This window comes from Pteronotus mesoamericanus, unplaced genomic scaffold, assembly GCF_021234165.1.
Source record: "Pteronotus mesoamericanus isolate MK-2021 breed Mesoamerican mustached bat unplaced genomic scaffold, CSHL_Meso_final contig_73, whole genome shotgun sequence".
Taxonomy (NCBI): domain Eukaryota; kingdom Metazoa; phylum Chordata; class Mammalia; order Chiroptera; family Mormoopidae; genus Pteronotus; species Pteronotus mesoamericanus.
Window position 1 is genome coordinate 9,855,349 of NW_026555245.1, and position 12,783 is coordinate 9,868,131.

The following is a 12,783-nucleotide window of genomic DNA, read 5'->3' on the forward strand; positions in this document are numbered from 1 at the left end:
AGAATAAACTCTGTGTTTAGTGTACTCACAAATGCAAACCTACTTTTTTCCCCACCCTGTATATCACAATAAAAAAATAACGTAGATCTGGGCTAAAATGAAAATATCTCAAAGGTGTTTAACACAGGTAATAATGATAAAGAATACAGGTTCAGAACAGTTTAAGTATAAATCTACCTACATAAATTTTAAGAACACGAGAATATGTATACATGTACATACACACAAGCACATATGTTTCTAGGTGTGTGTACTAGCATATGCCATAAACATTTTCAGAAAACTAGAGATGCAGTGCTTAAACTGTTACCACTGACGACAAGAACTGAAGGGTGGAGAAGTGAAGATATACTTACCATTTTACACTTGACTATAGGCACCTTTAACTACTTCATCACCTGCTCTTTTAAAATGTAACTTTTAAAGATCTATTCAGAATGAATTTTTTTTCACCCAAAATTTCTGTGGTTGTTAAAATAATATTTGTGAATTCTTTTTAATTGGTGCTTTTATTAATTTTTTAAATAGTATTACCTGAAATGGTTTGACAGGGGCATGCACTTCAGTTGCAGGTGTGGGTTTTGGAATGCTTTCAATCAATTCCAAAATCCCTTGCAGTTTTTTATCTGAAATTCTTAAAGAAATCAGTGGTAACTTTCCAAAAATCTTGAATCTGTATCAAAAAGAGAGGAATCATTATAACACAATTTCCATTCTGATTTAGGTGCATTAATGAAAAAGATGACTGTTCCCCTTAAATTATCCCAAAGTAATAAAATGTGATTTTAGCACTAAAAATTACCCACAGTCCCTTGGGCAAATTATCCCAAATTCTTCACTCAAATTTACATTTCACCTTACTGACTAGTCATTAGATAAAATAATATCATTATGTTTCAGAGGCTTGTTTTCTAATGTTATTAGGTTTATTATCCCACTACTATTTGCCAAGGACAGTTGACAATTACTATTTGTCAAGTCTTAATTACATGATAGGCATTAAGGGAAGCATTTGATATGAATCATGCTTAATAGTCCTCACAACCTAGGAGGTAGACAACTTATTTCTGTTCCCCGTTTCTTATAAATTCCCTATGCACATAGCTGCTACCAGGAAATTAAGACTTCAGCAAATTCAAATAACTTGTCTAAGAGAGTATACATCTAAAACCATGTTTAAAAATCTGATCTAACTAAACAGGAAAAACCACATGATCATATAAATAGATACATGTGACAAAATCCAACAAACATTCATAATTTTAAAAAAACCTCTCAGTAAACTACAATAAAGGGTAACTTTTCAACTTGATAAACCTACAGCTAACTTCATCCTTAGTGAAAAACTCAAGTTTTCCAACTATGATTAGGTACAAAGCAATGACACTCCAGGCACTACCCTTTTTCAAAATCATACTGACAGTCCTAGCTAATGCAATAAGGAAAGGAAAGAAAATAAAAGTCTTACAGATTGGAAAAGAAAACATAACACTGTCTTTGTTCACTGATGAAATGATCGTCTATATAGAAAACCTAAAATGAAACAACAACAACAGAAAACACCTCCTGGAACTTATAAACCATTATTGTAAGGCTGCAGGATACAAAGTTAATATATAATAGTCAATCATATTCCTATACACCAACAGTGGAAAAGTGGAATTAGAAATTAAAAACACAATACTATTTATATTAGCACTCCCTAGAAGCAATACTCAGGTATAAATCTAAGACTATATACAAGATCTACATGAGAAAAACTACAAAACTCTGAAAAGTGAAATCAAAAAAGTATATATTCCATTTTCATGAATGGGAGGAACACTCAATATTGTCAAATGCCAGTTCTTCCCAAACTGATCTACAGATTCAATGTGATCACAAAATCCCAGGAACTTATTTAATAGTTATTAACAAAATCATTCTAAAATTTATATGAAGGGGAAAAAGACTGGAAGAGCCAACACAATATTAAAAGAGAGGAACAAGGGTGGAGGACTGACACTTCCTAACTTCAAGATTTACTATAGCCCTGACTGGTGTGACTCTCTGGGTTGGGCACTGGCCTGCAGAATGAAAGGTAAACAGTTCAATTTTGGCTGGGGCACATGACTGGGTTACAGGCCAGGTCCCCATTTGGGGGCATGCAAGAAGGAACTGCTCGATGTTTTTCTTGCACATCAATGTTTCTCTCCATTTCTCCTTCCCTTCCCCTCCCTCTAAAAATAAAAATATATTAAAAATCTTAAAAAAACACCTACTATAAAACTTACAGTAAGCAAGACACTGATATTGATGAAAGAATAAATAAATAGATCAACCAGTCAGAATAGACAGCCCAAGAAAAGACCTCCATAAATAGAGTCAACTGATCTTGGACAAAGGAACAAAGGCAATACAATGGCGCAAAGACATTCTGAATCTTCAATAAATGGGACTGGAATAACAACATCCACATGCAAGAAAAAGGAATCTAGACAAAAAACTTAACCCTTCACAAAAATTGAGAATGGATCACAGATCTAAATGTAAAATGCAAATTCTATAAAACTCCAAAAAGATAAATTCAAGAAAACCTAGATGACTTTAGGTATTGGCCATGACTTTTCTATATACAAGGGCACAATCCATGAAAAAATAACTGATAAGCTGGACCTCATTAAAATTAAAACTTCAGGTCTACAAAGGACAATGTAAGAGAATTACAGGACATGCCACACATAGGGAGGGGGTAATATTTGAAAAAGATACATCTCAAAAAGAACTGTTATCCAAGAATACACAAAGGATACTTAAAACTCAGTAAGACCAATAATCCAATTGAGAAATGGAATAAAAATCTTAACAGTTATCTCATCAAAAAAGATATACAGATAAGAAGCATATGAAAAGATGCTTCACATCGTATCATCATGGAAATACAAATTAAAACAGCAATGAGATATGACAACACACTTATTAAAATGACCAAAATCTGGAAAACTGACAATATCAAATAATGACAATGGTATATAACAGCAGGGACACTCATTCATTACTGTTGGAAATGAAAAGGGGTGCAGCCACTTTGTAAGAAGTTTGGTGGTTTCTCGCAAAAGAAGCATAGTTTAACCGTATGATCCAGCAACTGAACTCTTTGGTATTTACCCAAATGATCTGAAACTTTTGTTCCCACAAAAATCTGCACACAAATGTTTATAGCATCTTCACAGTTTTATAAGAAAAAAGCTTATCCATATAAACTTTATATTCCAACTTTATAACCCAAATTTGGAAGCAACCAACATATCTGTCAGTAGGTAAATAGATAAACTGTGGTATATCAGACCATGGAATATTATTCAGCACTAAAAACGAAGGAGCTAAGAAGTCACGAAAAGACATGGGAGAAGTTTAAATGCATAGTACTGAGTAAAAGATGCCAGTCAGAAGAGGCTATATATTGTGTGATTCCAATTACATGAAATTCTGAATAAAGCAAAACTACGGACACAGTAAAAAGGTCAATGTTTGCCAAGGCTTGAGGATGGCAGAGGAATAAATAGTTGGATTGCAGATTTTTTTAGAGTAAAAAAATACTCTATGTGATACACTCTATATGACACCATAAAGATGAATACATGTCATTATTCATTTGTCCAAAACCATAGCACATACATCACCAAGACTGAATTGTAAACTGTGGACTTACAGTGATTATGATGTTTAATGTAGCTTCGTCGATTATAACAAATGTACCGTTCTGGTGGGGATATTGTTAATGGGGGAAGTTATGTATAGGTGGATATATGTGAAATCTCTCTATCGTCCTATCAGTTTTCCTGTGACTCTAAAACTGCTCAAAAAAGTCTTTAATAATAATAATAATAATAATAATAATATAAGAGACTTACATCAAAGAGAGAGTAAATATTAATTTGCTGCACTTTTTTTTTGATCTGTGCACTTTTCCTAAAACTTGCTTTTCAATTCATGCACAATGACTATTAAGGTTATCATTCAAAAAATATAACTGAATTCTGCAGAGAAAATTATAAGTTTTCTACTACTACCAACAGACTAAATATTTGCAATTAATCCCACACATACTAGTTTAACATAGGAATATATTATGGAGCAGTCTCAATATATCTAAACTTTTCAACTTCTTTAAATATGCCTATACGACCTGAAGATGATGAGTGCCAACATACTGCCTCTCAAATAGAGAACATTCTTTATTTGCCTTAAATTTTCTAAATTCAAACTTAAAAAAAAATCACATGATATTTGCAGAGTTCCAGGATTTCATATACTATCATACTGATACTACTCACGACTTACAAAATTTATTAAAAAGCTTCTCAGATTTCATCTTCTTTAATCATTATAGTTTCTACCTGTGATTATTTTTTGGTACACTAATCCTAACTTACAGCCATTTTAATATCATAGAATACTAGTTCAAATGGCTCTCCTGATGTCATTTCCCTTTTACTAATCACCTTTGGCTGTCACGCGCTGAACCAGAGTCTGGCAAATTATGGTCATGCATTAACCCAGGCTGTACCTTACTTTGGTAAATGAAGTATTATTGAAATACATCCATGCCTATTTACCATGTATTGCTGAATCAACAGATGCGAAACCTGGCTATACAGAGAAATAACTGTATGTGTATTTTTAACAAATTGCATATAATTGGACCCCAAGAGTTCAAACCCATGTTGTCCAAGGGTCAACTGTATACAGTAGTCAGAATCATAATGATATAACACAGGCATGATTGCCATAAGCTAGGATGAGGGAAGGGGAAAAGGAGGGGACATTAATGTTTAATGGGAATAGTTTCAGTTTGGGGAAAATGACAAAGTTCTAGAGATAGATAGTGGTGATGGTTGTGCAGCAATACAAATATATTTAATGTCACTGAATTATACAGTTAAAAATTGTAAATATGTTGTATATATTTTACCATACATACAAAATGAATCAATGAATATGGTATTTTCATTAGCTACCGAATTACTGAGAAAATTTATTGTTTCATGAAACAGATGATACATACTTAGGCATCCTTATATCCATGAAAACAATGGCTTTTGAGAATTCCACGTTGAAGTGCAGAGGTACCAAAATATGTTGTGTAGATTCACTGAGTTTTCGTGCTTCTTTCCAATTATCACCTAATTACAGGAAACAGGATGTTTAACATGTGTATACTTTGAAAGACACTAAACCTAAAACTAGGTTTGATACTTCATAGGCACAAACTACACTATATACATCTATGTATTCATTATATCACATGTCCAGGTACACACAATTGGCAGGTAAATTCTTTTCCCTTTCGCATTTTCCTTTTGCTGCTTCCTAAGACTCTCTCTGTTTTAATAGGGAAAATGCTTATTAAGAACAATACAATTTTAATCAAATCTGCTGTGTATTCACTGGTAATCACTTCAACCAGATACCTTACCCATAAAAACAACATGGCTTCAAGGCAATAATGAATAAGGTAAGGGAGAGCACGCCTCTTCAGTATTAACCAATAAAAACCGCCATTTACTCAAGATTTGTAACTGGCACTGTTCTAGGCAATGTTTAAATTTTTATATAATTCTCACAATATTTTATAATCATCCCATTTTAGAAAACTGAAGGAATTTATAACTTGCTTACCACCAAAAGACTAGTGAGTGGTAAAGCTGAAATTTACATCCAAGTCTGATAACATATGACCCTCTGGAAACATTCACTGAAATATTTCAAGCCTTAATGTTCAATAAGGAAATGGCTAAGTAACTGATAGCATAAGTTTAAAACATTAGATAGCCAATAAAAATCATAAATTCAAGTGCCCAAAATATTACTGCTAAGTGAAAGAAAAATCAGGATATAAAACTATAAAAGTCATGCAAAGAACGCATTCACAAATACTCCCACTCATAAACACCACACAAACATATTCCACATACTCACGGGCACATACATTGAAAAAAATACCCAAGGGTATGCACAGAAATAAATTATATACATTACCTCATTTGAACCTAATAATTCCATGAGTCAAATAAAATCCTCAGTCAAGACAAACCAAGGTAACAAAAGATTAGATTTTTAGAGATAGGTAGTAAAATTGATTTAATTACAATTTTTTAATTCTAACACATTGAGATAAAAGAAATATATCCTTCACTTCTCAATTTACAGTTAAAAAAAATAAGGTATTTAAAAACCTGGACTTCCAGTCAAGATGGAGGCATAGGTAGACACGCTTTGCCACGTTGCGCAATTACAAAAAGAATTACAACTAAATCTCAAAACAAATAACATCCAGAACTGTCAGAAAATCTAACTGTATGTAAGTTCCACAACCAAGAATTTAGAGAAGCCACATTCATCCAGTTGAGTGCCTTTATAAGGAGTCAAAGCAGTTCTACCTAATACACAGAAACAAACACAGGGAGGCTGCCAAATTGAGGAGATACAGAAATATGGCCCAAATGAAAGAACAGAAGGAAATCCCAGAAAAAGAACTAAATATAACAGAGATAGTTAACCTATCAGATGCGGAGTTCAAGACACTGGTGATTAGGATACTCAAAGAACTCATTGTGTACGGCAACAACATAAAGGAAGAAACAGTTACACCGAGTGAAATAAAGAAAAATCTACAGGGAAAAAATAATAAAGGAAAGGAAGCTGGGATTCAAATCAATGACTTGGAATATAAGGAAGAAATAAACATTCAGCCAGAAGAGAAAGAAGAAACAAGAATTCAAAAAAACAAAGACACAACTTCGAGCCAAGATGGAGCCACCGGTAGATACACTTTGCCTCCTTGTGAGGCAGGAGACAGCATCGAACTCTGAGACTACACTGCTGTTACTGGCCAGCATCTAGCATCCTGGTTACCTTTTATCACTCATGTAGAATGAATAGTAAACCAAGGCAAAGAGAAAAAGGGAGACATATCTCACTCACTAATTCAGTAGTCCTGAGCCTGGTCCAATAATATTGCCAGGTATTCCAACATCACAAGAAACCCTATGTTAGCAAGGAAGGAGAGAAATCCTTAAAATTCTACGTAGCATTTCCACTATCTGGGAAAGAGGGCCTTGAAACCATGCTTTCATCCCAAGGCCTGAAATGCGAGAGAGGGTCCATGGTGCCCAAAGCAGCAGCACATAAATAACTTAGGGTAATTGCCCCAACTTTAATTAACAGCCTCCTGACACACACCTGTTTTACAAGATGAATAAATGGAGTCTGGGGCAAGATAAGTACTTGGGCTAACAGACCCCCACACATACCTAAGTTTGGGTAGTCACATCCCCCAGGAAAAATAGCACCACACTTACTCATTAATCATTATGTAACATTTTTACTCCCATCGCACCAACTAAATAAATCCTCAGAACAAAGGACTCGCTCTCTTGGTGCGCTGGGTGCTCTTGGAACTCTGGCCTCCTGGCCTCAGGTCTCCTGGGGGCTTGCCAACCTGGCCTTAAGCTGTTCTTACTTTTGCTCCCTTGCTTTGCCCTGAACTTCTGCCTTTCACCACCCGCTCAATCTCAGCTAGGCCCATTCTCCTCCAAGGGAATGGATCACTGATGAACTCTCATGCTAACAGATTGTACGCTAATAGATTTGCTGATATGTAATTCTTTACATGCTTCAGCAAGAAGAACCAGGTCTCTCCTATCAACATTCGCACAACCAAAAGGACAACAATATATTTAAAAACAAAAAATAACCAGCACTTCCAGAAAATCGAACTGGATGGAAGTCCAACAACCAAGAAACTAAAGAAGAAATATTCACCCAGACCAGTAGTGGGGGCAATGATGAAGACCAGCCAGGGCAGAGAGGAGCTAGAGGCAGGAGCTAGAGGCAGGAGCTAGAGGACCAGGCAGTCCCACTTTTGTGTGTGGATAAACCGGGAGGAAGAGCTGGGGAGCGAGATGGACCGCATAATCCAGGGTTTCAGTGCAGGAAAAGGGAGCCTCAAAACCTCTGAAGGTAAAAAGCTGTGGAGATTGCAGTGGCAAGAGAAACTCCCAGCCACACAGAAGTTCGTTGGAGAGACCCACAGGGTCCTAGAACGTACACAAACTCACCCACCTGGGAATCAGCCCCAGAAGAGCCCAGTTTGCTTGTGGGAAGCCCAGGAAGTGAAGAAAGCCTCCTGAGAGCCAGGCAAGTGGCATTGTTCCCTCTCAGACCCCTCCCCTACATACAGTGTCACAACGCAGCAACCTGGGTTGCCCTGCTCTGGCTAATACCTAAGGTTCTACCCCTTCCAATATAACAGGCATGCTGAGACAAATAAATATGGCCCAAATGAAAGAAAAGATCAAAGCTCCAAAAACAGAACTAAGTGATGAAGAGATAGCCAACCTATCAGATGCACAATTCAAAACACTGCTTATAAGGATGCTCACAGAAATGATTGGGTATGATGCAAAATAAAGGAAGAAGTGAAGGCTACACAAAGAGAAATAAAGAAAACTATACAGGGAACCAGCAGTAAAGGGAAGGAAACTAAACTCAAATCAATGATTTGGAGCAGAAGGAAGAGATAACCATTCAACCAGAACAGAATGAAGAAACAAGAATTCAGAAAAATGCAGAGAGGCTTAGGAACTTCTGGGACAACTTTAAATGTTCCAACATCCAAATCATAGGGGTGCCAGAAGGAGAAGAAGAGCAAGAAACTGAAAACTCATTTGAAAAAATAATGAAGGAGAACTTCCCTTATCTGGTGAAGGAAACAGACTTCCAGGAGATCCAGGAAGCTCAGAGAGTCCCAAAGGAGTGGGATCCATACCAAGGCACATCATAATTACATTACAAAATAGTAAAGATAAGGAGAGAATCTTAAAAGCAGCAAGAGAAAATGAGACAGTTACTTACAAAGGAGTTCCCATAAGACTATCAGTTGATTTCTCAAAAGAAACTTTCAGGCAAGAAGGGTATGGAAAGAAGTATTATCCAAAGTCATGAAAGGCAAGGACCCACATCCAAGATCAGTCTATCCAGCAAAGCTATCATTTAGAACGGAAGAGCAGATAAAGTGCTTCCCAGATAAGGTCAAGTTAAAGGAGTTCATCATCACCAAACCTTTATTATAGGAAATGTTAAAGAGACTTATCTAAGAAAAAGAAGAAGACCAAAAACTATGTACAGTAAAATTACAGCAAACTCACAACTATCAATAACTGAACCTAAAAAACAAAAACTAAGCAAACAACTAGAACAGGAACAGAATCACAGAAATGGAGATCAGAGGGGAAGGAGAAGGGGGAGAATGGGGGAGAAGATACAGGGAATAAGAAGCATAAACAGTAGACACAAAATAGACAGGGGGAGGTTAAGGAAAGTATAGGAAATGGAGAAGGCAGAGAAGTTACATGCATGACCCATGGACATGAACTAAGGAGGGGAGGGGGAATGCCGATGGGGGTGGGTACAGGGCAGAGGGGAGTAAAGTGGAGAAAAAAAATGGGACAAATGTAATAGCATAATCAATAATATATATATATTTTTTAAAAAGACATAATTGAGAACAATTTACATAATATCACATAGGAGATAGCCAACACGTTCAAAATATCCAAATCAATTAAGTTATTGGTGAAAATGAAAAAAAAAAAGAAAAACAAGGACAGTATAAGACGACTCTGGGGCATCTCCAAACATGCCAATATCCAAATCATGGGGATGTCAGGAGAAAAGAAAAAGCAAGAAATTGAAAACTTGTTTGAAAAAATTATGAAAGAAAACCTCCCTAATTTGGCAAAGGAAATAAACATATAAGTCCAGGAAGCACAGAGTATCCCAAACAAGTTGGATCCAAACAGGACCACACCAAGACACATCATAATTAAAATGCCAAAGTTAAAGATAAAGAAAGAAACTTAAAAGCAGCAAGAGAAAAGCAGAGAGTTACTTACAAAGGAATTCTCAAAAGACTGTCAGCTGATTTGTGAAAAGAATCTTTGCAGGCAATAGGAGACTGACAGGAAGTATTCAAAGTGCTGAAAAGCAAGGCCCTACAATCTTAATTACTTTATCCAGCAAAGCTATCATTTAGAATGGAAGGACGGATAAAGTGCTTCCCAAAAAAGGTAAAGCTAAAGGAGTTCATCATCACCAAGCCATTATATGAAATGTTAAAGGGACTTACATAAGAAAAAGAAGATCAAAACTATGAATATTAAAAAGGCAGCAAATTCACAACTATCAACAACTGAAACTAAACAACAAACAAACTGAGTGAACAACCAGAACAGGAACAGAATCATTTTGAAGCGTATCAACTGGGAGGGGGAGGGGAGAGAATGGGGGAAAATGTGCAGGGATTAAAAAGTGTAATAGGTAGTACGAAATAGACAGGATGATGTTAAGTATAGAAAATGAGGAAGCCAAAAAACTTACATGCACGACCCATGGACATGAACTAAGAGGGGGATTGCTGGAAGGAAGGGGGTACCAGGCGGAGGGTGGCAACGGGGGAAAAACTGGGACAACTGTAATAATATAATAAAATATACTTAAAAAAAGATATTTAAAAATCTGTATTTTAAGTATTTATCAAGAGAATCTATGACAATTGCATAAGGTAAACCAATGTCATGAAACCTTGCTCAAAAATGATTTAATTATATAAGAATAGTTAATGCTCATCAAAAATATTCCAAGGAATTCCAATAATGTTCAGACAATAATGATATATTTAAATTTTTTTCACAAAGCACCTCAATATCTTAAATATTAAGTATAGTTAATGGACTTCAAAAACACGATCAAAATGTATCAAACATACGAAGATACAGTAATTTATCTCCTCAAAAAAATTTATGAATTTTCTACAAACAATTTACACATGTCACCCACTATACTTCTGGGATCCTTCTACACCAACTAGAATATGATAAAAACAAAAACCAATTTCATTATCCTAAAGCAAATATAGTTAAAGAAATAAAATAAAAATGTTCCAGTCCTAAGTAAACTAATATTTTTAACAACTATTACTTTGGATTCTCCATTGCTTCTCCTTTCTTTAGTTAGCTAAGTTAATTAAATTTTGACCATATATATATACACACACATAGCCATTTCTAAAACAATCACCAATCCACCTTTGTTGAATTACCTGAGTGTTCACTAACACTCCAGGGATTCGAAAGCACTATGACACAATAGAAAGAGGGTTCAAATACTCAGGGCTATCTCACTATCCTTTAGTGGCGCCTGACAAGTGAATTTCTGGCTCTGTCTACTAGTTCTGGACCAAAGACTCCCAATTAGCATAACAAAGTGAATGGGGCAAAGTTATGACTAAGAGAATGATTCTCTGCTGTCTTTGGATATTTATGGCTGGGGCTGCCAGAGTCTGTAGGCTGGTTGCCTCTACCCTTAAGCAGTCTCTTCTGCTTATCCCACTGTCTTACACAAATATTTTAAAAGTGTGTCAGTGTTCTCCAAGGTTGGGAAACAGTGGTCTAAATCAGGATTTGTAAATCTTTGCATTACTGGCATTTTTGCCAAATACATTGTGGCTCACATTCCTCTACATTGTATGTTCAGTAGCATCACTGACCCCTACCCACTAGATACTGGTAGTGCCCCCATTATCCATGTGTTACAACCAAAAATGTCTCCAGACGTTTACCTCTCTTGGGAGGTGAAAATCATTCCCAGTTGAAATATTGCTCCTATCTACATATACTTCTAATTTAAAAAAAGTTCTAACATATTTAGAACGACAGTCTTCAGAGAAACTGTCTAAAAATAATTAATCACTTCGGGAAAATAAATATATAGTGGACTGTATACTTACCAACTCTGCTGTAAAGCAGCTGTATGCTTGTAAGCTGAATATCAAAGGAATCGTAAGCTCTATCCATTATCTCTTCAAGTTTGGCCCCACCTTGTTTCATATCTGGTAATTCTGAGCGACTTTTGCTTGTCACCTTGAAGTTAATTTTAAGAGTTTAGACCTTGCAAAATTACTTAAAAGTGAAAAGATAAAGTTTTTATCTTTCAGAATATAATAAAAAAATTAATAGGAGAGGATAAACTCACAAGCTGGCATAAAGGCTATTAAGAAATGTCTTTATCCATGACATGTATAATGAGGTTAGGTATGAGGTGAATTGTTATATATTAAGTTACATTTCCTAATATTTATATTAAAAGAAGGGAACAAGCCAGGCCTAGATAATAACATCTAAAGTATTTAAACATCTGATAAGAAGCCTTTTTAATAAAAATGAGAGACAAATATAGGTTATAAAACATTTTTTTTGGCATGATAACAGGTATATAGGTAGTTTTATAATAAGAACTAAGAGTCCAGGATTATACCATATGATTTCACTCATATATGGAATCTAATGGACAAACTGAACTAGTAAGCAAAACAGAGGCAGACAGAGAGAGAGCAGGATGACAGCTAAGTGGGGGGAAGGGATCGAGCAAAAAGGAAAAAGGACTCACAGACATGGACAACAGTGTGGTGACTGTGGGGGTGAGTGGGGTATAAGGGAAATAAATGATAAGGGGAAAAATACAATAAAATTTTTTTTAATATTTTATTTATTTATTTTTAGAGAGAGGGAAAGGGAGGAAGAAAGAGAGGGAGAGAAACATCAGTGTGTGGCTGTCTCTAATGTGCCCCCTACTGGGCACCTGGCCCACAACCCAGGCATGAGTTCTGACTGGGAGTCTAACCAGTGACCCTTCAGTTCACAGGCCAGCACTCAATCCACTGAGCCACACCAGCCAGGGCCA

The 12,783-nt window shown here is 35.8% G+C and overlaps 1 protein-coding gene across 3 annotated transcripts in view; it reads right to left on the minus strand.

The window, feature by feature from the left end:
• VPS13A (vacuolar protein sorting 13 homolog A) overlaps positions 1 to 12,783 on the minus strand; it is a 217,821-nt gene that overhangs the window by 140,393 nt on the left and 64,645 nt on the right. For all 3 annotated transcript variants that reach the window (XM_054583005.1, XM_054583003.1, XM_054583006.1), the window contains exons 21-23: positions 11,831 to 11,963; positions 5,048 to 5,165; positions 535 to 673 (exon numbers count right to left, since the gene is read on the minus strand). In XM_054583005.1, coding sequence (XP_054438980.1) covers positions 535 to 673; positions 5,048 to 5,165; positions 11,831 to 11,963 — 390 coding nt within the window. The remainder of the gene's footprint in view (positions 1 to 534; positions 674 to 5,047; positions 5,166 to 11,830; positions 11,964 to 12,783) is intronic.